General features: G+C 41.2%; 2 protein-coding genes across 7 annotated transcripts; one reads left to right on the top strand and one right to left on the bottom strand.

Moving 5' to 3' along the window:
- Positions 1 to 84: 84 nt before the first annotated feature.
- MTRFR (mitochondrial translation release factor in rescue) lies at positions 85 to 3,183 on the bottom strand. Of its 3 annotated transcripts, none has more exons than XM_066199733.1 (4): positions 3,154 to 3,183; positions 2,118 to 2,428; positions 1,186 to 1,428; positions 85 to 895 (listed from the first exon to the last, which is right to left on the bottom strand). In XM_066199733.1, the coding sequence occupies exons 2-3, from the start codon at positions 2,391 to 2,393 to the stop codon at positions 1,216 to 1,218; spliced, it is 489 nt and encodes a 162-aa protein (XP_066055830.1). In that variant the 5' UTR covers positions 2,394 to 2,428; positions 3,154 to 3,183; the 3' UTR covers positions 85 to 895; positions 1,186 to 1,215. The 3 variants fall into 3 exon arrangements, with proteins under 3 accessions (XP_066055830.1, XP_066055829.1, XP_066055828.1); XM_066199732.1 differs by having other exon boundaries at positions 85 to 262; XM_066199731.1 differs by having other exon boundaries at positions 85 to 1,428.
- Positions 3,184 to 3,425: 242 nt separating this feature from the next.
- MPHOSPH9 (M-phase phosphoprotein 9) lies at positions 3,426 to 26,564 on the top strand. 4 transcript variants are annotated; one of them, XM_066199642.1, is made up of 24 exons: positions 3,426 to 3,536; positions 5,919 to 6,051; positions 6,291 to 6,441; positions 7,603 to 7,692; positions 10,610 to 11,112; positions 11,469 to 11,592; positions 12,257 to 12,347; positions 13,578 to 13,684; positions 14,095 to 14,217; positions 15,002 to 15,438; positions 16,020 to 16,178; positions 16,520 to 16,607; positions 17,414 to 17,629; positions 18,431 to 18,478; positions 18,844 to 18,908; positions 19,344 to 19,445; positions 21,017 to 21,154; positions 21,304 to 21,479; positions 22,211 to 22,375; positions 22,697 to 22,817; positions 23,141 to 23,244; positions 24,044 to 24,249; positions 24,592 to 24,660; positions 25,537 to 26,564. In XM_066199642.1, exons 2-24 carry the CDS (start codon positions 5,945 to 5,947, stop codon positions 25,636 to 25,638), a joined length of 3,492 nt encoding a protein of 1,163 aa, XP_066055739.1. In that variant the 5' UTR covers positions 3,426 to 3,536; positions 5,919 to 5,944; the 3' UTR covers positions 25,639 to 26,564. The 4 variants fall into 4 exon arrangements, with proteins under 4 accessions (XP_066055739.1, XP_066055737.1, XP_066055740.1 ...); XM_066199640.1 differs by lacking the exon at positions 3,426 to 3,536 and adding an exon at positions 3,789 to 3,874; XM_066199641.1 differs by lacking the exon at positions 3,426 to 3,536 and adding an exon at positions 3,817 to 4,045.
- The last annotated feature ends 674 nt before the right edge of the window (positions 26,565 to 27,238 follow it).

The following is a 27,238-nucleotide window of genomic DNA, read 5'->3' as shown; positions in this document are numbered from 1 at the left end:
TATGTACAGTCACTTTAATCAGATTCACACTCCAGGAGCAAGAGCTGTCAACAGATAAAAATTTAACCTCCATGCAGGAGTTTAGGAAAGGACAAGGGAAGGGGACTGCAGATTGCTGGAGCACTCCATCCATGGCACAGGGAACAGCTGGTCTCTGGCACAAGGAGGTGAAGTTCTAGAAGTCTTCTGCTGCCTTCAAAATCCAAACTCTGCCTTTGGCTCTTTGCTGAAGGCCAAAACATGGTGGCAGAGAGTGCAGGTGCTGTCCAAAAATGGAAGAGAATTTCTGGTTAAGCTGCTGGAGTTGTTAACAGGATGAAACCAGGAAAAATGTACTTCAGGAGTGGCTTCAGAGTATTGGTGACAAAGGAAACACAGCTGCATTTGTTCCCATAAAATGGGAAAGTGTCAAAATGAGCGAAGGTCCCAACGCGGCTGAGCTGAGCTGCAGCACAGCATAAACATAATCAACAACTCTAATTAATGAATTCACAGCTTGGATGAACTGGACTCTGTTGCCTTGAGAGGCAGCTTCCAACGCAGGTCGTTTTTTATCTGTACTGACTCAGTTTTACCCCTGAACTGGAGCGCCATGAGTGACCACCCCTTACCTGCAGGAGGGCCCTCCCTGTGCCCCAGTGCTCAGCACCACCCCAGGTAAGATCTGAGAAGCTGCTGGTTAAACTTTATTCAGAGGCGAGTAGGACAGAGCATTTGTTCAGCTGGCACATCTGAACCAGTGACTGGCGTCTCTTCACACCAGCACAACCAGGATCCAAACCTGGCCACCGTTTGTAAAGGATTTATGGCACTGCCTGAGGAAGGATGGGAAGTGAGAACCTTTTAGTGCTCTTCTCATGTGCTGGAGCTCCCACCAAGCAGCCCAAGGTGTCATCTGCACAGAAAGAAATCTATTGATTTTTTTTTTTTTTTTAACAATGGTGGAAAGCTTACAGCTCGTCTTTAACAAGGATTCCTTTATCTCCTGAACTTGGCAGAAAAACGGATTGCTAAATGTGATTAATGAGATGATGGCAGGGAGAAGCACGAGTACATGAGTGCTTTTATCTCCTCAGCTTTACAGGAACAGCAGGTCAGCACAGGGGTTTCAGCTGAGCTTATCAAGCCCTGCATCATTTGTTAGGTGGAAAACTGTTTGGGTCTAATGACAAACAATTCTCTTACCCTGCTGGGGCAAGTCAATATTTCACGTGTTTATTCCTTATCCAACTGTTGCATCTCTTTAAAAAGCTTTTTCCTTTCTAGGTTTTCCTTTGCTCTTCTTTTTTTCTCCTGCTTTTGCTTCTCTGATGCTTTCTTCTCTTTAAAAACATCACTGTCTTCACCTTTGTAGAAAAGGTCAACTTTTTCCTGCAGGATTTCTCTGGCAATCTTTCGGTTCTTCTCCACTGATCTTGTCTGATGACACTGAAGAAATACAAAGAACATTTTTACTGGAACTTTAACCTGCTTATTCTTCAGCTTTCCCCTTTCAGTCTGTACATTCCTACCATTACAGTAAAGAAAATCCCCTCCTCCCCAAGCCAAGAGCATCCTCCCACCAATAACAGCTGCAACTTTTAAATCCAGATGATATATTTTAATAATTATTTGCTACTGTAACTCGTCAGACTGGCTTTTCCATTAATCCTTAATGCTTCCCATCTTACCTTGGAGAGCTGCTTGAGTTTAACTTAACAGTGTCTTCCCCTTGTGACAGGAAGCAAAGATTAATTTCAAGGTATTAATCCACAAGAAGTAGGTGAGAGAAATGCTTAAAAAAGGATCTGCAGAGTGAGTGTGATCAACTTGCTGAGGAAGAGATTCCAACTCACGTGAGGGACAGGAATGTGACAGCTGCCACCAAACAGCAGCTACAATGAAGATTCATTTAATTGAAAACTACCAAACTAACTGGATGGCAAAGCCAGGAAAAGCAGCTCTGACCCCAAGTTTATTTATCTGCTGACAGCCAAGACTGCTTATTGCTGAGACTCTTTACATACATATATATATAAACTTTTCCTCTGGGCCATCTGCACTGGGATTAGGCTTTATTCTGAAAGGAGACTTGCAAGTCCTGATGCAATTTGTGCCTCAGAATAAAACACAATTACCTTCACTACAATCCCGGATGGAACATGCTTCAGGACAACACAGTTGTTTGTCTTATTCGTGGCTTGACCCCCTGGACCATCCCCTCTTACAAACTGTTCTTCCAATTCTGCCTCACTAAGTTCAAGGAGATTCAAAGAGTTCCTTTTTCTTGCTGCCTGAAGCAAAGGAAGGCTGGGCAGAGAGAGCTGCTGCTTCCTCAAAATCCACCGTGACCATGACGGTGTTTGCAGCCCTCTCAGGAAGAATGCAAAGTGAAACAAACTTGGAACATTCATACAGAAACGAGGACACGGCTCCTCTGGAACAAAACCTGCAATGGAATGAGAGAGAGGAGTTTACCACGAGAATCCTTGTTTTAAGGTGAGCTACTTTAGCTGCACACACTGAGCAGTATTTCAATATTCAGATTTATTTCCCAGGTTATCTGAACTGGTTTCGCAGGCATTTCTCTTGAAATATTTGCCATGCTGAATAGAATTTTGGCTTTCAATGTGATTATGTTTTTTAAAATATTTTGAAAGGGATATGGAAAACAGTAAATAAAAGAATACTCCTACCAACACGGGGAAAATACTAAACAAAATGAAAACAAAAAAGAGGTTATTTCAGTCTTGCAGTGTGACCTGTACAGTCTCACTGCGAGCTTGATTTTTCCCAAGTCCAGGTATTAACGAGGTTATTAACAAAGGCACAAAGGTATGCTGGAAGCGTTCATTTTCCTCACGGATAATGAGGAATGTCAGCTCCTACTCCTGTCAAGTGTCAGTCTGCAGCAAGGCATTAGGTAAGCAATGAAAACAGTACATGCTGTTATGACTGAAATACTTTATTTGACTCAGAAGAAAATACTTCAGTGCGTGAAGAAGTGCCGCTTGGCCACAAACAGAAAATTTGAATAAAACTGTTGAAATTAAAAAATAATCAAAAGAAGGCTTTTCTTGGCAGCCGCTACATTAGTTAGTAAGATTTTAAAATGAAGAATACGTGCAGACAACCGAGCCCGGACCGCGGCCCGACCCCTCCGGCCCAGCTCACCTCCGCCGGCCCTCCCGCACCGCTGGTGCTGCTGGGGTGATTGGCATATGAAACAGCCAATCGCTGCGCGAGGGGGGCGGGGATTGCGCCCGCCCTCCAATCGGCTCTCTCCGGGCACGGCGCGGCGCGGCGCGCCAATCCCATGGCGGCGGCGCGCGGGCTGTGCCGCGCAGCGAATCAGAGCGGGAGGCGCGGGCTGGTGCGCGCTCGAGGCGGCCAATCACGGGACCGGGCTCAGCGCGGAGCGCCCCCTACCCCCGTCCCCACGTTCGAAACTCTCGGCCGCCACTCGGCGGGCGGGCGGCGCAGGGCCGCGCCTGTTCTTCGCCTCACGGCCGCGGGAGGCGGCGACTGCCGGGCTCCGTGCTCTCCCAGCCATGCGGGTATGAACGGAGCGGGCCCGCGGGCAGCCGGCGGGCGCAGCGCCGCTGCGCTTGGCCGCGTCCCCGCGCCCGGTCCCGGAGCCGCGAGGCCGCCCCCGGCGCTCCGCCCATTTCCCCGCAGACTGGCGGGCGCTGCCGCCAATCGGGGACGGCGGCGCTGTCAACACCGCGGAGCGCGAGGAGCGGCCGCCCAATGAGGGTGGGGGGGCGGGGCTTGGCCTGAGCGGGGCGGGCGGGGCGGAGCCGCTGAGGGGGCGCCGGTGAAGGGACGGGACCCGGAGGGGCCGCGCCGAGTCAGGGGTGACACGTGAGGGGACAGCGGCGGGAGCGCGGCGCTTGTGAGCGGACGGGGCGCACACGGAGCCGGGGAGGGGGTTACAGACTGACGGGAGGCGGCCCCGAGGGCGCAGACGTGGCGAGAGGGGTCCCTGCGGGGGCTGAGCCCTTGGGGCCCGGGCGGCTCCTGCGGAAGGCCCGGGACTCTTGGTGCCTTTTGGGGGTCCCTCAAGGTCCGTGGGGAGATGGGGCCTGGCGGCGGGGCGGGGGGGGGGGGGACCGCGACTGTCACCGCTGAGGGATCCGCGAGGGATCGGAAGGAATCGGGTCTGGCTCAGGAAGCGATGCAGAACCTCACGGGCTGTGTGTCTGCGCTGGCGCCGGCACTTGCACCGAAATCGGCGCCGATATTTTTCAGTTAAAAACACCTCGCAGCTTGTTTGTTTTGTTTTTCTTTTCCAACCGTGCCCCTTTCTGCGGCTACGTGGCCGTATAAGGACCGTGCTGTGCTGTGGGATCGATGGATGGCAGCGCTCCCGCAGCACAGTTACAGCTCGCTAATATTTTTTTTTATCGAGAACAGACTTCTAATGAGGTTATGAAACGAGCCTGTGTCACGGCTAAGTCCCACCCATCTGCTGTGCTGCTGAGATAGGCCACCCATGATTCCATCCTGGGGATTCGGGGGTGATTGGTGCAGCCCCATCCCCTGCCCCAGTGACACTCCCAGCCTCAGCCTGAGCTGTCAGCAGCCTGATAATCTCCAAGTTTGGCAGGCTTCTGACCTCTAGGAAAAGAAGAAAGCCGTGTTTTTCTTCTTTTCTTTATCCCAAGAAGCTCTGCCGGAGGGATGTGTGTGTCTGTGATAACTTCCTTCCAATTGTGGCATTTTCAGCCCTACCCAGAGGAGATAGTGAGTGAATACCCAAAAAACATTTCTGCTAAAGCCAGGCAGGCTCCAGTAAACACAGGGGAAAATAGGGCAGCTGTCCATTAGTTTCCTTCTGGTGAAAATATTTTATGCCTCTATTAGAGATGTATCTCTACGTACTTGTAAATAATAAAACCTGTAATCTGGAAAACCCGTAAGCCCTGTAAAGAGGGATGGTCGTGCTTTGGAGGTGCTGTGCATTTTTAAGGCAGCAGGGATTTATTCTTGGCATTATCAGACGACCAAGATGTTATTTCTTAACGTCTCTTTTTGCTCTCCATCCCTGAAATGATCATAAGGTTTTTCCTCAGTGTTAGAACACAGGCTGAATTCACCAGGGTGTAGAACATGCTGAAATAAGCCCAATGTAAGAACTGATTAATTAATGTATTTCAAGGGTTTCTTTAGTGAAAGTATGCAAACTGGAAGAATATTTTAGTCTCTCTACAGCCAGTCTGCTTTGAGTGCTGGAAGACTGTGGCCCAAGTATTCTGTATTTATTTATTTATGATGCTTTCAGTTAACCAGCTGCTGTTCCAACCACTGTGGGATTCCCGTTTGACTCCTTTTTTTGTTGTTGTTGTTTTATTAATTGGTCAGAGATGTAGCTCAAAGCATTTTCGAAGCTTTCTGATTTGATGTTACATAATAACAATGAAGCAAGCGATCTGTGAAAAAAGTAAGCCGAATATTACACAAAGAAATGGCAGAATTGATCGACCCCAGTCTAACTCAGTTCGTCTCAGTTTTATTATTTTTGGGGAGTGTGTTTCTTCCAGTGGAGGTTCAGATCTTCAATCACATATAAATGCACGGATAACAGGAGATTTCACACCTTGCACATGGTCTGTGGAGCCCCAGATTTTAAAAAAACAACCAATCAGACCCTGACAACAGGGTTTTACCTGGAATGTTTTGCATTCAGACACCCTTTCCAGCCCAGTCTGGGTGTGTCAGGAATCTCTTGGGCTTGTGGGAGGCCCAGGTGACTGAGCAGCACCTGTTTGCAGGGGTGGCACAGCAGAGGGGAGGGAATATTTGTGGAATATTTGCACTTTCTGGGGTGGTTTGCCTGAAACAACAGTCTGTTCAATTCCAATTCTGTTTCTTCACACAATAAAGTCAAATGTTTGTTTTAAAGAGAAAGAATGACGCTTATTTCTCTCTGTTTTCAGGGTAATGTCACATTTGGGACTAAGATATGGAATACTGCGATGTGGTGAATTCTGTTCAAGAAACCCCTTTGTCCTCTGCAGACTCTGATGTCAGAAACACCCACAGCTCTGTCTGTAACTTGAATTCCAGCAGGTAATGTGCTGAAGGGATCACTAACAAATGCTTTCATTATTTTGGTTCTGCTTAGTTAGCGTGCCTTCGCAGTAATATTGGTATTAAAGTGGAATTTTTATTTCAGTATGATGGGAGTCCTAATGGAAATTGAGTGTATGATTCTCTTCTGGCAGCCTAGCATGTGTAGGGTATTGTTTGGGCCACTGTGTTGCACACCTGACACAATAATTGAATTGTTTTTCCTTGGATTTCACTAGGAGTCCTTCATCCAATCCCAATGGAGTTTCTGGTTACTCAGGGAACACCAGGTCCTCATTAAAGCCTGGTTCTGTTGAGCTGCTTGCCTCCTTTATGCAAGATATCCAGAACATTGGACATGCTGACTCGGAAATTGTGAGGAACTGTGAGGTATTTGACATTAAAGTTTATTCTAAAGAAGCGGTATTAATGTATTTGCTTTGCATTTTGGAAGACAAATCCGATGATACAATTCAGCAGCAAGATCTGTGTTTATTCCTAATGATGGGACAGATCCTTTTACAATAAATGAACTAACCACCTGTCTGGATTCTACTGCAGTTTTATCTTAGTGGTTTACGATATTTTATCTTTATATCTTAGTGTTTTACAATGTGGATCTGAACTTTTTTTCCCAAAGTTGCAATAGAGATAGCAAGTTTTTGAACTGAACAATTTCAACCGTTAAAACTGTATCACTTCAGACTGGTCTGAAGTGATCCTAGAAATTAGAAGGTTTGTTTTTTTTCTAAAAATGTTTCTGTTTTGCTTGACTTATGTATATAATCCATTTGTAAAGATGTGTAGGTGATTAGTTTGTTTCCAGATTTAAACCAACACAAAAACAGTGATGTGGTTTCAATGAATTAATTCTCCCCAACACTTTTTTGAACTTTTTTTTTCCTTTTATTTTTTAAATTTTATCATTATTTTTAGTCATCATAAGGAACATCAGTTTTCCACACCATGGGCTTGTTCTTGCAGATTTTTGAGCTTGCTGACTGGGATCCATCCAAGTGTGTGTTGACAGATGCTTAATTTGGGTTCTCTTTAACACCTCCAGGAACAGAATATTGATGTCTGTGTCCCGTGTCCTGTGCTTCCAGCACCAGGCTCCATAAACATTAGCATAAAATGGTTTTTAAACATCCGATTTTGCCGTTTTTCAGGAGTGCTTTATGTTTGATTTTTTAAAATTATCTCTTAGTTTCCATGACATAATTAATTATGCACCGTGACCTTTAGCTGGATTGCTGAGGGGACGAGTTTCTTACTGAAGTGTCTGGACAGAAGGGTGTTTAATTCTCAATTTTAGAATTGCCTATAATTAATGGAACTGGAATCAACCTCTCCAGAATTTGACTGTTCTTTGCTGGCAGCTGTTCCTACTTTTAGTTTCCATTGATTGGCATGGTGGGGGCTGAATGTACTGTGGGGTGGGCAACACCCACAGCACCCAAGGATAGGATTGCACAACTGTTTGTAGCCAGGGAAAAAGGTAAGAGGTGCAATATTTCCGTGCTTTAATTATTTTACTTTGTGATTTAACAGACAAGGTGGCTACAGCTACTGAGACTGGTAGAAAAACAATGCCAGGAACAAATAAATGCCCAACAAGAGCAGTTTCACCATCAAATCCAAGTAAGTAATGACTTTTCATGGAGCTAGATAAAGCTGAATTCTTTTTTCTCCCTCCAAAACAATGCAGAGAGGCAGTTAATGGAAGTGGGTGACTGGAGTGCTGTTTAAAGGATGCATATTTGAGGCAGCCTTGGCTAATTAACAAAGTAACTGTTAGGAACCCTTTCAGGAGTGATTTGTGGATTGTTTGTGTTCAATTATTTTGTTTTCACAAACAGTTGGTTCAGAATGCTCACGTGATAATGGGATTTTGTAGGTACAAGGTTTTTATTAACTGTTAGACTGTATAATTTCTAATTTTGAGGCAATATAGCTTTCTTTTCATTTAAAAAAAAATGTTATACAACTTATCATCCCTTCATCCAGAGAGTATATAGCCCAGCAAAACCATCACTGTAATAGCTGAACACCTATTTCACCTTCAGCTGAACAGTTTCCTTTCTAAGAATGAAAACTAACCCTTGTGAAGGTTCCTGTTTTTGCTGAACCCTATTTATCCATTAGAACAGAAGAAATGTGTATGTGTATATAACAGACAGTAATACTACAAATATATAATGCTTAATATCTTCATCATTTTGGTTGCTGTTTTTCCCTTCCCTTTCCTGATGCCCTCCACACTAGTAGTAATCAGCAGTTCCTGAACTGAATTTCCAAGAGGTACTGTCCTTTTCTCCTATCTCCTGTTTCTCCTGCCTCACCTCCCCACTTCCCGCCTCCCTCCCATCTTGTTATTTTTGTGTTTCCTTACCCTTGTTTTTCCTTCCTCTTACTGTAGTGGTTTGATTCACTTGTTGCTGATCATAGTCTTTACTAATCCATTGTGTTGGCTTTGTTGGTTTTTTGTCTTTCTTTTTTTTTTTTTTTTTAATAGGAAAGGCTACCTCTGGAAGAGCTGAGGGTGTGGTGTCAGCAGGGACTTGCTCCCTGCATGGGCTGCCACACTAAAAACAAAATCAACAGCTGTAACTGAGTTGTGTGAATGCATTAAATAAAATAGATGGAGCTATTCCAAACTTACACTGCTGTGCCAGTGACCTAGTGAAAACACTGAAACACAGGCAACTCAACACATTCTAGTCAGAGTAATAAAAAGACACAAAAATAACAATAATCTACTTTTTGTGGTAGGAAAGCAAAGTGGTCCATCAGCACTGACATGACTCTGAGATAAGGTTTGCTCCATGCTGGGTTTCAAGAGCAGCTGTGCTTATAAAAATCTCCATCCATGTGAGAAAAGGGATAAAAAAAGACCTTGAGTTCCTTTTGGAATCAGTGGGGTCAGCTCTTGGCTTATGTGATCTATACAATAAAAGATAACTGTGTCAGGGACAAGCTGTCTCCAGCTATGGATCATCCCAAGACCCGACTTTATCAAAGAGATTTTAAAAACAAAATTACAGTCCCAAAACTGTAGAAAGCACATCTTTTTTTTCCCTGTGTTTTTTTCATCTCTTGCAGTTATTTGTGACTATGCAAAAAGAAGTAAAAATGCAATTTAATTGGAAGAGGAGCCTTTCACTTTTGCTGCCCAGGGTATTAATGACAAAGATGAAATGTCAGCAGTGAATCTGATCTTCCCCCCCACTCCAGTTCTGTTTTTTCCCTTCTGTTCTCCCTTCCCTACCTTCCTGACAGTTGGATCACAGAATTAAAATACAAATGATTGCTGCAGTCATGATGGAAATCTTTAGCAGAACACAAAACTTTGTAGTGGAAGGAAACTTCATCCCAAGTTTTTTTGTTTGTTATTTTTTGGCAGAGAAAGGCTGAACTGAAATTCAATTGTTTGTTCTATTGCAAGTTAATCAAAACTCTGAGGCTTGATCCTGACTAGCATTACGTGTAGGTTCCTCTGAAATTAAGTCTTCTTTTTTATTTCTTCTTTTGAGAGAATAAATCATTTTTGTTCAATTTGTGCTCTCCAGTTGCTATTCACATGGGAGTAATGTTCTGTAGTTCTGTGAAAAAACACGAGTTCCATGCTCTTAAAATCATTGCAAGTTTTTTTCTTCTTTCTTTCCTGAGGGAATTAGTTTGAAATATGTTCTTGGAAACGATTCTATGCTCTGTCTTGTCATGTGCAAGAGTTGTGTGCTCCTGCAGTTCAGTAATCTCAATAGAACTCTGCAGAAGTGCTGGCCACAGGCACAAATGTGAAATCTCTTCACAGCCCTTGGCAAAAGCATTAATTATTTCTCAGAGCTGCTTCAGTATTGCCAGTGCACAACTGTAAAACTTAATAAAAAATTACCTAATATACTGAAATAAGTCTTGTCAGACATTGTAGACTAAAAAGTAAGTGACCTGTCAAATCTAGTGATCCAGTTATGGGTTTGCTCCACTCCATCAGACACCAAAACAATCGAAAGGTAGAACTTTGTGCCAGATGAACCTGACAGCATGATATCTAAATTGGGTTTTTTAAAGTCGAGTTTTGTGCAATAATCTTGCAGAGGTACATTATTCCTATTCTCATAATAGAGTAATGGTTAATACTTCCATTAAAGCATCCTTGCAATCTTTAAAAATGTATAGCCGAGTGAAAAAGTGTTTCAAACCTAAGTTTAGCCAAACAGCTGGATAGTTTGTATTTCTTTAGCTGGCTGGTAGGTAACTATAGTTCTGAGGGCAATTACTGAATACATTCATGCATGTTTTTTACATGAATAAATGACTTCTGAGACTCGTAATTCACTGCATGGAATTAAGGATTGTTCCCATGGACATTTGACTGTTATGCACAGTATGTATTTATCAACTTTATGCATGAGATGTCTGCACATGAAAACTTGGAGTTGTGTGGAGTAAATACTCTAAATCTCCCACTAATCACGTGAATCGAAGATGCATCAGAATAGGAGTGTGGTTTGTGGCAGGATCTCATGGGAATTGTGCCTTTTCCCCCCCCGTGCAGCTGATTCAGGATGAGATAAAGCAGCTGGTGAGGTTACAGAGCAGCACCTGGGGCACCGGCAGGAGCCGGCCTTTGCCCGCCCAGCTCACAGACACCTTTCCCTCCCTCCCGAGCCCCATGGGGATGAGCTCGGAGGCTTTTGAGGAGCAGGAGAGCCTTGTGAGCCAGCTGAGATCCAGCGAAGGGGACAGCCAGCCCGGGGCCGGGGAGGTGCGGCAGGAATGTGCGGGCAGCGAGGCCTCGATGATCAGCGGCTACGGCTCCCTGTCGGCCTCCGAGCTGAGCCCTGCCCAGCCCGGCCACAGCCGGGCCACGGACTGCACCGAGCAAACTGCCCCCGGGGCAGGCCTGCAGGGTGATGCAGACAGCCTCCAAAAGCAAAGAGAACTTTTAGCAAAAAACCCAGAGGAAGATCGTTCATCGGGGAGGAGCGATGTTTTAGCTTTTCCCGCCGCGTTTGAACGTAAAGGTGATGAAGATCATCCACGTGGGAAAAAAGCCAGGTAAGTGATAAACTTTCCAAATATGTTAATTGAAAATTAGTAGTTTGAACATAAGGCTGATGAAGATCATTAATGTGGGGGAAAAAACACAGGTAAGTGATAAACTTTGCAAATATGTTAACTTATTATAGGCAATCCCCATTCAGTAAAAGCTGCTGGTCACTGGGAACATGCCTGAGTTGAATGGAACCGCTTGATATTCTGCTGCTTGATAGATAAATTTATTTGTGTAATAAATCTCTTTATGTAGCCTGATGTTACTGAATGATGCAGGTCTGCATCTCCAGTGTTTAGCTGTTGTAGATATATTCAGGGGAAATACCTTAAGGTGTATGTGTGTGTTTCTTACCATCCAGTAAATCTTTGACATCGTGGGCACAAAAGTTGAAACAAACCCAACCAAAAAAAGTAACTGCAGATCAAGTACGTGTGAACTCTATGCAAGAAAGTGAGAGAATGAAGAGATTGCCACTTGAGAATGTAAGTCTCTTTTTATTTCATTATGTTTTTCTAATGCTATTCTTGTAACTGGTATTTTTTCAGAGTTACAGCATGTTCTCATTCAGTATATACTTTCATATTTTAAGCATTTAAGTTCCCATTCATATATATTTAAAGTTTGTGTGGGCAAAGTTTACTTCTTGGATCATTCCATACATAGCACAGAGCTATTTTGGGTTATTTTATTGATTGCCTAATTTCTGTGTGAACACCTCCCTGAGTGGCACATGTTCTCTCCTTGTAGGGATAATGGTCACACTCTCAGCTGAGGCTTCAGGTCATGGTAATTTATTGTGCCCTGTAATTTTTGAAGGATCTTTGATTTCGGCTGGTGGTGCCTCTTCTGGCACACAGGATTCTTTGTGTGTTAAGGCATTAACCACTTTGCTCAGGACAAAAACACAGGCACATGTCTTAGAAAACATCAATTTCATGATGTGGCTCAGTTTAATTCCACTTCTGGCTGTGATTATCCTCAATATAAATTCTGTAGGTTTGGATCATGCTGCATAATTGTATTTAATCTCTTTGCTTAAAAAGACTAACAACATTTACGTGCAATTTTAAAAAATTATACCCTTGGTATTTTTTTTTCTTGCCTTGTGATTTTCCTTCTGAATTTGTTTTTCCATTGTAATTTTAGACAAACCTTACTGATGCTGCTTTGCCACCATACACTTTTTACCTCAATCAACCCAAGGAAAGTCCAAATTCCGTAGTGTCAGAAGCTTCAGGTATAGTTAATTTCTTGAACTTAAATTCCCTTTCTTTCGAATTCTCATTTTTAAAACCCTTACTGGAATGCATCTCCAATAACTTCAGGGAGGTGAGGAGGATTTAAGCACTGACAAGCTTTGCTATAGCATTAATTCTGCTTCTTGCTCCTGTTTTCAAACTGCTGGCAGCTCCTGTGTTTCACTGCTGGCAGATGTAGGACATACAGCAGTTGGGATTTTTTTTTTTTTCCCAAATTTCTCAGCATTTTAAAGCTGAACTTGGTGTTTAGAACTGTTTCATAATGGAATTACTGTTAATATCATGGTAGGGTATGAAATATTAGCATCAATAGTGTGGTAATTACAGGAGTTCATGCTAATAGAGGAATAATTCCTGTAAGGCAAGGGCATGATTCTTTAATTGTGTGAATAGCCAAGAACACAATAATGCAGTGTGTAATCTGATGATTCTTTAATTTTAGGGGGAGGGTTGCTATTTTTGTGTTTTGATAAGATTTGGCTTTGTTGTTTTGGGGGTGTATGTGAGGGGTGGTTGTTGGTGGGTTTGGATGGGTTTGGGGATTGTGGGTTTTTTGGTTTGTTTTTTTTTTTAATTAAAGCCAGACAACTAATTCACATATTTTGATCATAACAGGGTGGATTCATTTCAGTAACAAACAGGGTCACAGAGATGCAGCCCTGCAAACTGTGTATAATTATTGCTTCTTCACAAGCCACTGAGAGAGGGACACATTTAAGAAATTGAAGTGGGATTGAGGCTGTGTCTGTTCCTCCCCTGCCATCCCTCTTAGTCCTGGTAGTTTGTCTTTTTGCATGCTACAGAGTGCTGCACAAACTGAAGAGTTTGTAATATCAGGTGGCTGTCTGGGATTATTCCTTGGGTGGTACCAGTTTTAAATGCTGTACTGGAATCATTAGAAATTTAACTTTGTGGTAAATGAAGATTTGCCCCTTGAACTCCAAATCTGTGGGTTTGAACTGATTTATAGCTTTTGTTGCTGGTGCTGTGTTATGTGAGACTGATTATGTTGCCTGTGCTTTGCATTGGGATGTTTGTAACTCCTGGCCCAGTAACAAATGCTCTAATGACATCCTTGCAAATAACTAATACAGCCTTCTTGCTACTGACAAAAATAACGTTTTACTAATGGATTTTGGATTCCTGTTCTATAGCTACGAGCTTGAAATCTGTAATTTTAATTTTCTTTTGGTATTTTTTCTTATCAGGACTTTCATACTGGAAGTTAGATGAAAAGGAGATGTATCACACTTTACCAGAGAATTTCAGAAGTGAGTTGCCTGGTGTTTTCTCCATGAAAGTATCACCAGTTCAGGTAAACTTTGTGCATGTTTAGAAGTTGTCATTTAGTTGCTTTTTGTCTTTGCTGTTTGCCTGTGATGGAGAGAACCATCCCTTCAGAAGTTACATCCTCTGTGAGAATTCTTTTATCTCAGTCTCTCCTACCCTGGCTCTTCATTATTCCTGATCCCCACTCACCTCACTTGGAATTTCCTGACCTTTTGTCACTCAAAAGAAACTGTGTATAGGAGATGAGAAGTGACTAACTAATACGTTAAAGGTGTGTGTGCCTTGTGGAAACCCCTTTTTTAGCTGGGTGCATTGAATAAAGCTGTGTGTTCTGGGCTGCTTTATTAGCTAAACCCACCCTAGAACTTGCTTATCTCTCCTGGGGGTGGAGGATTGTGTTCAGAAAAAGTAATGCAGCGATTTTACCTGTTGAAGTTGTCTTCTGATGAAAGGAAGTTGTCATCACTGAAGGATATTTATCATAAAAGACAAAGGGAAAACAAGCAGATGCCAGACCAGAGTTTTATGCCTTCCTCCCAGCCAAGTCACCCACCAGAGGTAACATTCATTTCTTTACTTCCACCTGTCAGTCGAGGCTAGATTGGGCTGGTTTCACGTGGCCTGGCCCCTGCTGCCACCTCCAGTGTTATGCTGGAACAGCACTTTGAGGGATGAAGCAGCTTGGGAAAGGATCCAGCTTGAAAGAACCTCTAAGCACAGCCTGAGCAGAGAAGCACCTTTGCTGCACAACCTTGAGGATGCTGCAGGGACAGCTCTGCTGCTGGGGCTGCAGCTGCAGAGCTGCACGTGGAGCTGCAGTGGCAGGCTTTTCCCAGGGCTTCCCACAAGACAAGTTCGTTCCACCCACGGAACAGGACAGGCACAGGTTGTGGAAATGGTTCTTTATTGTATCTGTTTCTTTATACAGCTCTCAGTCCTGTAGATAACCCAGTAATGGTTGTGTGACTGTGTTGTTTAGGTAATTGATGAAGTGCTTTTGTAACCCTGCAAAGTTATTGTTTCGACACACAAAAGACACAGACATCATAGTCCTTCAGGTTGTATAACTGAAATTTCGGAGGTTTTCTAGAAAGTTACAGATCTGGGATATGTCCTTTATTTATTAATGGAAACTTAGAAACTCAAGTTGCAATTGTTGGGAATGTGTATTGTAATTTTCACAGATGCCTTAGTTTTATTTGTCACTTCCAAATGATTGTAATAATTAATTCAGTATAATACCTGTAATATGTTATATGGTTTACTGATGCCTTTAGATCAATTTTGTTCTTGTAAATGGAGTTAAATCACAGTTTTTTCAGCAATGTAACTTATTTCCTAGATCTTGACATTGGACCCAACCCTGCATATGAAACCAGGCCAGCAGAACCAGGGACGCTGTTTTTTCAGTTCTCCTGAGGACTCTACTCCCTTTTCTCCAGACTCCATGGCAGAGCCTGGATTCGTCAGTCATTGTGACACGGACTCTTTTTCACAGACAAGTCATTCATCTCAGTTAGATGACTCTCCAACACACCCTGCCAGCAGCAGAGCTGTGCACTTGGACCTGTGGAGAAATCACCCGTTCCAGAGTGAAAACAGGGCCAGCTCTCCCTTCCCAGTGGGATACAGGGATGCTGATGATGAGAATTCAGTCAACACTGAGGAGGAAGAAACACTGACTCTAACTCCATCTTCTGTTACTCAGTGTGCTGACAACAGTTTGCCAGATTACAGCCTTTCGGTGGCATCTGTTGAAGATCCTGTGGTAATGTCAAAGTAAGTATTTTTTTCTTTTTTTAAAAGTCAGAAGTTTGGTGCTTTCATGAAAGGAATGAAACAACAGTAGTAAATCAAACAAAATATGTGAGTTCTCTTTATACATAAAAATAAAAATACATCCTTCCCTCACAGGCTGTGTGAGGGAGTTAATTTAGGCAGAGAATTTCAGAGTTCTGGGGGGGAGGTTATTTTCTTCTTTGGAATCAAGTGCAGAGAAGCACAGAATTTACTGTGCCTAGGAAAAATAAATATCCTCCATTCACTGTTGGAGCTCTGGTGATTTGCACATGGACAAGCAGACAGGGCATTTATTCCATGTATGAGGAATTGTAAAAAGGTAAAGCTTTATATTGTGTTTGCATCTATTATTTGTATATAATAATCCTAATATCTATCTCTATTAATGTGAAGACTTCTCTGCCTTTGATGACAGAGCTGTCTCTGCTTTAGCTTGAATGCAAACAGAGTTTTGCAAGAGACATTTATATCCTGGGTTCGTTATGTGCAAATGAATCCAGCAGTGCATGGTCACGTGGACGGCTGGAATTATTTTTTTAAATTCTTATATTGAAAAATAGGATTAGGCAGAACCTGAGGGAGAAACACGCTCGACACATCGCTGATCTACGAGCTTACTATGACTCTGAGATACAGAGCTTGAAACAGCAGCTGGAGTCAAGCCATAGAGCTGCCGCATCTGAGGACCTGAAGAAAATCAATCAAAGCCTTGCTGACAGGTACTCTTTGTCCTTCTCGTCTCACTCTTTATGTTTTAAAGGCTGAGTATCATTGTTTGGAATGTCTTGAACAGTTTATGTCCCTCTTCAGTTCTGAAGATTTCATGCACCTATGATGCTGATATTTCCCTGTTGAATATAAATTTGGCATTATTTAATGCAGTTGCTAAGTTGTGGCTGCCCCATCTCTGGGTAAGGGGTTGGACAGGGCCCTGAGCTGCCTCATCTCGTGGAAGATGTCCCTGCTCGTGGCAGAGGGGTTGGAGCTGGATGAGCTTTAAAATGTAGATTTATTATTTGAAAATTTCAAAAGATCACACCAATCTCTGTGTTCTAAACAGGTGTGACCAGTTAGATGCAGCTCTGAATGAAGCAACTGCTCGCATAAAAGCCCTTGAAAATAAGAATAATCTGCTAGAAAAGCAAGTGGTAAGTATATGTTCTTAAATCAAGTTGCTTTTTAAGCAAAAGGGTAAAAGAATGAACTTTTTCATTAATAAGCTGATCAGTGTTTCCATACTTTCTCTTTTTATTTTTAACCTTTCAACCTTTCCCTTAATATATAACATCAGCCCACATGTTACCCAGTGACTTTGTTAGGATTCTCTACTTAAATCATCATCACTTTTGCTCTTGAACTTTCTCCCAGGTTAGCAGGGATCAAAGTCTAAGAGTGAAATACTGTGATGTGTTTATCACGTTTCTCTTTAAATTTTCCTCATTTGTTTATTTTGTTTTAATTACTTTCTTATTAGAGCTGTGATAAAAGAAATCTCACTTACGCTGGAGCAAAAACACTCTCTTTAGTGTATTTGCAGTTTTTCCAGCTAGGCCAGACCTGTTTACTTGTGCATACATTAAGGCATTTCTTAGTCAAAAACCAGGACACTCTGTCATGAAAGTTGAAATGTCATCAGATTTAGACACCTGCAGAGACTAATTCCACCTTCTTTAGACATTTTTCCATGCTGGGAAGTAAGTCAATCAGATGGATTGGAGGCCTCTCCTCTAGATATTATAATCCTATAAAACAAGTACATTTTTGATGGGTTTAGTTTTCATTTTCATTCTTTCCAAGTCCAAGCAATGAGCAGAAATCCCGTTTAGTTCACATACAGCTGTACCCTTGTTTTCTGTGCGGGTGGTTTTAGGATAATTCATTGACCTGAAATAAATAATCTACCAGGGGAATAAGAATGTTTCAAACATTCTAACGGATGTTTTCCGTTCTCCAGGCAGATTGGAGAGAGCGTTTCTATACCATCAGTGACAATTCCAAAGTGCTGCAGGAGCGGCTCGAGGAAATGCGCACAACCCACAAGGAGAAGGACAACACCATCAGCCGCCTGAAATCCCGGCTCAGGGAGCTGGAGGAGGCTTTTGACAAGGCTTACAAGTTATCTGACAATAAAAACACCAGGCTCCAGGAAGAAAACAGAATGTTTCAAAACGTGAGTAAGAAAATAGACTGGTGGTGTTGGCAGGGGGACGACAGCAAGGCCCAGGTGTGAAAAATACTCTGAAAGTATTTAGGGCACAACAAGAAAACAGAAATTCTTCAGCTGACTCCTTATTAGGCTGGGTGTTGGACCTAGAAGTTATTTTAAAACAATTATTTAAGGCAGCAAGTGTGTACTTGGTTTGGTAACCCTTGCAGTAGTCCATCTTGGGAATTTTATTACTCTTAAGTTGAAAATATTACGTGAAATTATTTTAGGAAGTAATTTTTCCTCTCTTAAGCTTGTTGAAGATGGACTAAACTTTTCATTCCTCGTCCCAAAATGGTTCATTGTGTATGATTTGAGACTGAATCAAAGGAATTGTTCCTCAGATTCTTCAGGAAGAGCTTTATGGATTGTTTAAATGGGCTGACAGGATGGGTATTAGCTGGAAAAGCTACTTCATGCTTTAACTTCTTTTTTACAATTAAAATTTCGAAAGACAAAGTCACTTCTAAAGTCACTGAGGAATTTTACTGATTCATTCATTCATTTTCTTTAGAGACAAATAATTTGAAAATTAGAAATACATTCTGTAAGTAGCTCTGTCTCCCCTTGTCCTGTCTATAACTTTTTGTTCCAATTAGAAGATGATAAGAAGAACTTAACAAATACTATTAAAGTACATTTTGTATCCCCTGTAGTCCTTCTGCATGTGTTAGCCAAGCTGTTGAGATGATTTTACAGCAGCCAACAAAACTGTTAATTGACTGTGGTCTCACTGTGGGTTGGTGTTCTTTTGTTTTGTTTTAGCTTTTAGGAGAATACGAGTCCCTTGGAAAAGAACATGAAAGAGTAAAGGTAGGCACACAGTGGATAATTAAAAACCCAGACATGCAAACTTTGTGATAATATTCCATGGAATTAGCTGAATTGACTTAAATATTTTGAAAAAGCTCAAACAGAAAGTTCCATATTTATCTTTACTGATAACTTCCTCCTTCAGAGTCCTGGAGGGAAAAGGAAGGGAACTGGAATCTGTTTTTTTCCAGTCATAGACAGCAAAAATACTGCAAAGTCAAAGCCAAAGAAATTTAATGGACCCTTTGAAATAGGAGGTTGTAATTGATGTATTGTTTTCAAGACTGATGTGGAGTTACTTGGGTTTTATTTAATGCGCTTCTGTAGGTTCTGGGCTTTTTACATTTTTCTTTATGTCCTTGTAGGATACATTAAATACAACTGAGAACAAATTGCTTGATGCAAACACGGAGATTTCTGACTTGAAAAGGTAACTGTGAAACTTGCTATTGTTTTAACAGTATGAAATACAAACTGTGGCCTAAACATCTACTCCCAGGGTGTGAGGGCTGTAGATCTTTCCAGTTTAATTACATTTTATGAAGCATTTCATCTTGCTTCATGCTACTGGTACAAACTAAAAATCTCATTAATTTAGGATATGCATTTTTTTCCTACTTCCTCTGCTTCCACAGCAGTGTCACCTGGTCCTGTCTTTCTGGCAAGATTACCTGATTTATTTCACTTAAATTCAAATACATATTTATACCCATATGTAGGTAGAGATGCATGGACAGAAATGCAGCAGTTGCTCTTGTTCTCCCGCTTCATCCAGAATATCTGAATAAAAATGAGCAAAAACTCTTTAAGAACTGTGATGTTTCTTTTGTGCCATTTAAATCATCTCATAATGCATCTTTTTAAGGACAATTTTGAAACTTGAAGCTCAGCTCAAGCAGGTGGAACATGAAAATGCACTGAAACTTCGCCATATAAGTGAAAATCGTTTAGGAACCTCTTGTGCCAAGTAAGTGCAGATCCAAACATGAAAACGATGTGTTTTGGAATAGCTTTTAACATGTTTTGGCTAAAAATGGATCAAGATGAGGTCAGTCCATGGCCTGAGCTGGATTAAACATGTGATGTAATCCAGAGATTGGATGTGCCAAGAAATTATTAAACCCAAATAAATTCTCTGGCTAGTGTGTCTCTGACTTGGCAAACTGTCCCTGCACTTCCCAAATGAGTGTTTGCTGGGTCTCAGCTGCTCAGCTGAATTCCCAGACTCCACAAAGATCTTGGGAATACAGTCTGCTAGTCCAGTTAGACATTGGAGGTTTCCTTTGTGTGTCATTGCTTGGAAAGGCTGATTCCCGCTTAGTCGGGTTCTAAATGTAGTTTGTACAGGTATCCTGAGAGTAGAGGGGAAGTTCAGTTAGAATGAACACTCTGGTTTGAGTTGAGAATTTATGTTAAAGAAATTCAAGTTGATCTGTGCTCTGTTTGTTTGAAGGGTTTTTTGATGTTTTAAATACCTGAAAAGCCTTGTCCCCCCTCTGGTTTTTATGACTCAGTGATGGCCTGTTCAGATGTCTCTCCCATCTCAGCGCTGATGCTGTGGGGCCCAAAATGACAATGAGTGTGATCTGGGGATGTCCATTTGGATGTATGGAACAGGAGTATCTTGGGGGAGATTTGAATTTTGATGATTACTAAGACAGAAATAATTGATGTTTTAATATATTAAAGGGACAAATTTCTGTTTGGAGCTCTTTTAATATTTATGAACCAGACCCCTCAACAATGATGAGAAAAAAGGCGGCCTGGACATGGCAGACCATGTCCATCAGGGAGGGAGGGATGTAAGAACCAATATGGATTTAAGAGCCAATATGGATTTAGAATTAATCTGTCCCTAACTGATCCCAGAGGCTCAAGGAAAGCCTCATTCCAATCGAATGCCCAGCAGGATAGATTTACAGAATAGTGCCTATAGTTCATAGCTTGGGTAAACAAAACCCTTTTTTTTCCTAATTATCTGCTTTCCTGTGTATGGAAATCACGTTTTTCTTTTGATACCTCAAGATAATGATATACTAATTGATGCTTAGTAGTTGATATTTATCGCTCTCGGGTCATCAATGGTGGCTTTTTGTTGTTTTTTCCTTTTTATTTTTCTAATAATTGTTGTCCAAAGGAGAGCTGGGATCAGATGCTCTGAACTACTGCAGTAATCTCCACCAAATGTTTTCATTTAATTAGTTGAGATCTGCTAGCAACCCAAACCTGGGTCTGAGTAAGCAGCATTAAATTACAGGAAGATCTTTGTGGAGCTCTGCATTCTAAACATATTGTGTAATTTAGACTGAAACATCAACATATGTTTCTTCCCCCTCCCCCCCCCCCCCAATATTCTATTTTTACTTTACAAGCATGCTTTAAAATGCAGATATTTTTTCCACAGTATTTACAAGTTTATTGTATATCTCTTTCTGTTTACTGGGATAAATAGTAGGTTTTTCTTAAAAAACAAAACAGAAACAAACAAACCCCAAACTCCAAAGCCTTTCATAATTTTGAAGCTTTTTATTCCCACAGCAAGTTGGGAACTCCTGATGTCAGCAGGCGAAAGTGGTTGATACCAGGAGCTGAATATTCCATCTTCACTGGGCAGCCTTTGGAGGGCCAGGAAAGCCCCAAAGACAACAGGCTGGAGGAAACCTACATTCCTTCTAGGTAAGTTGGTTTCTGAAATCTGAACTAAACCAAAATCTGAACTAAGTTTATCTGTGGTTTTGTTCATTCTGTTCATGTTTGGGTGTATGAAATAAAATAAAAAACTTGGTCTTCTGTTTTTTTCCTTCCACCGCCTCACATTCTTTAAGGTACCATTCTCCTCCTGAGAAAGACTCCTCACAGGAAGATTCTTCAACAAACACAATAGAAAAGAAAGAAAATGAGATGTCAGAAGCACCAATTATAAAAGCCTTTAAAGAACTTGAAGAAGGAAAAATATTTAAAGATGGGGGTACACAGACAGAAAAAGAAGATTCACCAGCTAGTAACTCTTATTTTTATACTCTTGAACGTGTCTTTACTGGTTTTTCTTTGTTTGCATGTCTTTTGGCTTTGGTATTCTCAGCATTCAAGTCCACCAGGCTTCAGTGATGGGATAAAAACAGTTTTAGCATGCAAACTTGTGGGGCTCTCCAGGAAAATTCAAAGTTAGATATCTAAGGGGTTTGTTTAGGATAGGGGGAATGCAGAGGTTGTTGTTAGATCTCAAGCTGAAGGCTAGTTAGTGTCCCTTTTTCTAAGAATATCTCAGTATTTATAAACAGTTAATGGAGCCCTAACAAAGCTCTGGCTGCTGTACATCCATTTTAGTTTCCATGGTGTTTTATGGGAATGGAATTGAGGAAGTGGGACTGCTCTGAGCTGTTTTAACAATGCCGATTTAGAGAAATCACTGAGTCTTTCTAAAAAGCTCATATTCTGGGGCTCAGGCAGGTCCTTAAGCCTTTCCCAAAAGAAGCTTTTGTCCTGATTTCCACTATTTCTCTATTAAACAGTGTTACTCAGCATCTTTTCTCCCTCACACACTGCGAAGATCCTTTTTCCCGAGTTAAACTGTCTGTTCCACGAGTAGGAAGAGATGCTTGAGCAAAACAGCACAAAATACGTTGATGTGAGGGAGAAAAAAAAAAAAGCTCAGTTCAGGGGAATATTTGTGACTTCTTGTGTTGAAAAAAAAAGATTGATTAATGTAACAACTTTCTTTCTTTTAATTAGAGCCATCAAGTCGACGTCAGACCGTTGGGTTTGTTGAAACTTCTTTGGTTGCAAACCGATCTCCAGAGAAAGGGAAAGAGCAGCACAGACCCAAACGGTTCAGCTCCCCCTCTGGCCAGAGGTCATCGTCCCTTCCTCCTGCAAACAGGAAATCCAACACTCCCAGTCAGTGCTTTTCTCAGCTTCTGCTTTGTCTTACTCAAAAAGTAGAATCGAATCATGAAAGGCTGCTCTAGAAGTTGGAAAAACAGGGACAGGATTTCTGCATTGTTCTGACAGTCTGAAAAAAAAGCCCATGTCTGTAATCACAGAATATGTGAGAGTTCTAAGTTTATTTTCATTTTTCCATGTTGTGATGCACTTCTCTTCTAATTTAGATAAACATGTAGACAGCTTTGAAGAGCCTTCTTTTAAGCTGTAAGCACATGAGTGGGAGGTACTGCACCGGGGAGTTTGAGGTAGATAAACATACTTTGTCTTTTGCAGCAAGAAGAGAGATAATGTTGGCACCAGTGTCTGTGACATACAGCCCAAAACGGTCTCCAAAAGAAAACCTCTCTCCTGGATTTAGCCATTTGCTCAGCAGAAATGAAAACACAGTGACAAGGTACGAGTCTGGTGAATACAGTTGTGTTCTGATCATTTTCAGAGCAGCAGGATGTTTATCCAGGCTTAATGCTGCTGTTTCTTGTTCATTAAATGTCCTTGAAGATGAGTCGTGAAGATTTCTGAATACGCAGCTAAGTTGTGCTTTTTAAAATCTGGCAAGGAAAATCTAGAATTATTGAACAGGATTTAGAAGACTTACAGTCTTCTAAACAAAAAAAAATAAATTTGATTATTCAACCAAAAGGTGAAAAAGTAGAAAATAATGTATTGCTTGATACATGACTTCTAACAAGTAATTGCTGTGTGTTTTCTGCTCTGTAGGTTTGATATACTTCTAGATGACCTGGAAACTGGTGCTACTTCTACTTTACAGCACAATAATCCAAGGAAAAGGCTCCAGTTTCACTCACTAGATGATGTAGAAGGTAATCTGTCAAAGTGTTCTTTATTTTTGTACCACAGGTCTTTCCACAGTGGTAGTAGCTGCTTAACTGGAAAACTGACTCTTTACTCTCTGAGGTCCAACTTTTAAAAATCCTCTAAATATTGCCTTATTCCTGTAGACAGAGAAATCCTGTTCATTTTATTTTTATGTGGATGTGTGTGTGCACAAACACAGTGGAGCAGGAAAAATAATTAGATTGGGAAAGAAAGGCAATACATTTCCTTGTGCTTAACTCAGTTATCCAATGCATATCTTAGTGGGGTCTATATTAAGATGTGCACAGAGTCATACTAATAAAATTCTATTGCTAAACGTTGCATTATGGGCAGCAAAGAGTAACTAATAAAACAAGTTGTTTCACATTTTTTTAACTGATTGAGGTTTTCTCACTTCTGTTATCCTTGCCACGATGTTCTGCTTTTTGGTTTTATCCACGCTTTTATTTCGACTGGTGTTTGCATGACAACCAGTCAGCTTGGTGATATTTAGAAATGTACCAGTAGAAGTAATTCCTAATTAGTACAACACAGGAATCTGGTTGTTTTCAAAAAAATATGCTGTGTTTCAAAGATCACTTGAAAGATGACCCATGCAAATGTTTTGCATTCCTTTGGGAAGTTGTTCGAGGCAAGTGACTGAGGCTTTGCTCGTCCCTCTCCTTGGTTCATGCACTGCCAAAACCACACCGCTTGTGCTGTCCTTAGTTTCTTTCTCTGTCCTGTGTAACAATTTCCCAGATAATTACAAAACAAGTAAAAAGACTCCTGTTCTGTTGATAGGAAGGCAGCATTCAGGTGTCAGACACAGCTCCTGTACTGAATCTGTCAGTAATGGAATGAAGAAATCAGCAGCTTGGGAGGAGAGGAGCCAGAGACACGAGGCAGTGCAATCACCTTGTGAGGAAGACTTCAAGTACACAGCAAGGATCACAACTCTGGCTGAAACCGAGAGGCTTTTTGATGAGCTGACTCACGAAAAGCAACAGGCAAAGATTATTTTTGTTTTCAAGTTGTGACAAGTCGTAATTGTTGTAATGAGAGGCGAGGGATGGGGCCGTTTATCCGTGGAATGCATGGCTGAAATTCATCCACAGCTTTGGTGTCACGTCAGGGATGTGCCATTATCCTTCCCTGTCCTTAAATTCGTTAAAGGAGAGCCACTGTAACACCGACACAGTGTGGGTGAGGGTTTGCACAGTATTATGGTGTTAAAGAACAAAACTCTGCTTGTAATGCACACACCTCACCTCTCTTTCTGTAAGAGGAGTTAGGAAGGCTCATATTGGCTCTCGAAACTAATTTACAGCTGAAGTGTTTTCTGTTCTTAGATTGAGGCTGCACTGAGCCGAATCCCTTGTTCTGGTGGAAGAATGACCTTGCAAGCAAGACTAAATCAGGTGAAAAAGCTTCTGTCTATTACTGTTCTCTTTTGTTCTTCCACAACTGGAAATACATAATGTAGGGGAAAGATCCTCTGGGTAGTAAGTGTGATTACAGTGGGAATTTTTATATTGTTTTTTTGGGGGTTATGTTATGCTTTTTTATTGTTTAATAGCTTCTATTTTTTGTACATGGGATGCATTTTGCCAAATTACTGCAAGAAGAGTCTGTTCTTGTGCTAACACTGGGAGGGAGATAAAGGCAATGCATTAACAAAATGCAGTGACAATGAAATAGATCCCTGAAGCTGAAGAGAAATTGAAAAGTTTAGTTTTTGTTTGGCTGGGTTTTGTCTCCTTGAAAGTACAAAGAAGAAAGTAAGAAGGTAAAAATAACTGATTTAGGTGGAATACAGGGAAGTGCTTTCTGTGGAAAGCTCTGCAGACTCTTTTAATAAAAACAAGTCTCAAAGACGTCTTTTGGAGGTCTCTGCAAAGCCTCCAACATTTCCTAAATTGTAATCTCAGGGCGTGTTATCAATTTATCAATTTGAAATGAAAAGTGCATTCCAGTAAATCAATACTGCCACTTGCTATGGTGATCAGCCGTTTCCTAAATATGCCTCTCTAATTATCAGCCTGTCCTAATTGTTGTCAGGTTTCTCTCCTGGAGTTTTGTAAGTCTCATGTTAAAAAAGCCAACAAATACATGAAAACAACGTGACAAGTTTGTAGGCCTGGCTCTGGTTTTTGGGTTATAACAATGCTCCTAAGGCCTCAAAAAGAATACCAGGAATATAGGAATGCTAGCAGTTTCCTAATTTTAGAAGGATCGTTGGATTTGATGATATATTATTAATGCTTTTTCTTCTTTCTTTTAACTCTTCCTTTTAGGAAGCCCTGGAAGATCGTTTGGAAAGAATTAATAGAGATTTGGGGTTAATACGAATGACTCTGAAAAGATTTCATGTTTTAAGAACGTCTGCAAATCTTTGACAGTTCTCTCTTGACTGCAAATATACCTTTTTTTTTTTTGCACTAATATATAACGATGCACTCAGTAAATGCAAATTGTTTTGTATTTTTATAAACCCTGAAAAGTAGTTTTGCAGCCATGTTACCCTTTACAAACAGCAATATTTTGTACTTCAGACAGCCACCTCTATTTTAAACGTATTTTTGTTACACCTGAGAAATCAATGTTTATCCTTGTATTGTAATATTTTTAGAAATATTAATTATTTTTAAATGGTGATATTCAATTTATAATGAGAAACTACAAGGCAGCTTGTTTTCAGGAAAAAAAAAAATGGTAGTGTTACCCTTTTGCACTTGGTTTTCCTCCACCATTTTATAAATATTTACGGTGTGATGTAAATATTAGCCAAGAGGAGATTTTGGACTTCAATACAAAAAGCAACATGAATTACCTGTGTTAAAGAGAAACCTCTGTTCTGTGGTAAATCCTTTTAATTTAAACCTTTAACAAGGGTGTTTCTCTCTGTGACAGAACTGTGAGCAATACTTGCACTATGGCTGGCTGGGGCAGGAAAAAATCCTTCTCTGCTTTATGTGATGTCTCCCAGCAGTCACAGTGAGGGGTGTTTTGATACTGTGAGTCCCAGGATTGACCTGGCAGCATCCTCCTGTCTCCCAGTGAAGAACTCAGCTCCAGCTGACACTCCAGGACTGGAACCCCTCACCTGAAGTTACTGGTTCCATGTGCCAGGCTGGGGTTTGTGCCAGTGTTTTGTTCGTGTACATTTCATGTATTTGTGAACATAAACAAATTTTTCTTGGTGGGAAAAAAAAAAAAACAAACAAACCAAACAACATATTTGCCAGTTGACATGTTGTTGCATTACTGTCCGACGTTGATATTTTGGTTTGTATTTTAATATTAAATAAAAGTTTTAATTAGATTCTTTCCTCCTGCCCAAGTACAGTAATAGGCTCTGGGATATTACATCAGCGATAATGTAGGTTTTAATCATATTGTGTGTTTCAAATTCTGTCCTTGTTCAAGATGTTTAGCCACCAATGATGTGATTATAGGGCCAGAATAGCTGTCATAAAGGAAGCTTGAGAAGGTCTGATTCTAAAATTAGAGTGCTGTGGTTTAAGATACTTGATGAAGAAGGACTGTCCAACCCATGCGTGGTCTTCTCAAAAAATTCTGTAGCTTTTGCAACCCCTTCTGCCCTGGGGGTGCTTCCAGTGCAAGGTGAGAGCTGGGGAGAAGTCAAGGATGGGAGTTTCACATTTTCCCCTTTACTCTAAAATGCAGAAATTGTGTCTGAATGCTTGGAGGGGACTTGTTCCACTGTATTTCCAGTCTCCACAAAGAAATGTACAATTCTGATGGCATTCCATGTTCTCACTGATAATTTTTACTTGGAAAGGGTGGAGGGGGGGAAAAAAAGAATCTTGACTTCCCTGCTTAGCTCTATTCAGCTGCAGTTTCCCCACTATTTTGTTATTAATAGGTACAATTTTAAAGCATTCTTCAGAAATACCAGTCAGCCAGCGGGATTTTTCCAAGGAATCCATCACAGGAAAATTTCATGAGTCCAGTAATGGTCTTGTTTTCTTTCAT

Source organism: Chamaea fasciata, unplaced genomic scaffold (genome assembly GCF_029207755.1).
Source record: "Chamaea fasciata isolate MVZ Bird 193981 ecotype frontalis unplaced genomic scaffold, bChaFas1.0.hap1 SCAF_18, whole genome shotgun sequence".
NCBI lineage: Eukaryota > Metazoa > Chordata > Aves > Passeriformes > Sylviidae > Chamaea > Chamaea fasciata.
Note: the sequence above shows the minus strand (reverse complement) of the source record. Positions and strands in the feature narration are given on the sequence as shown.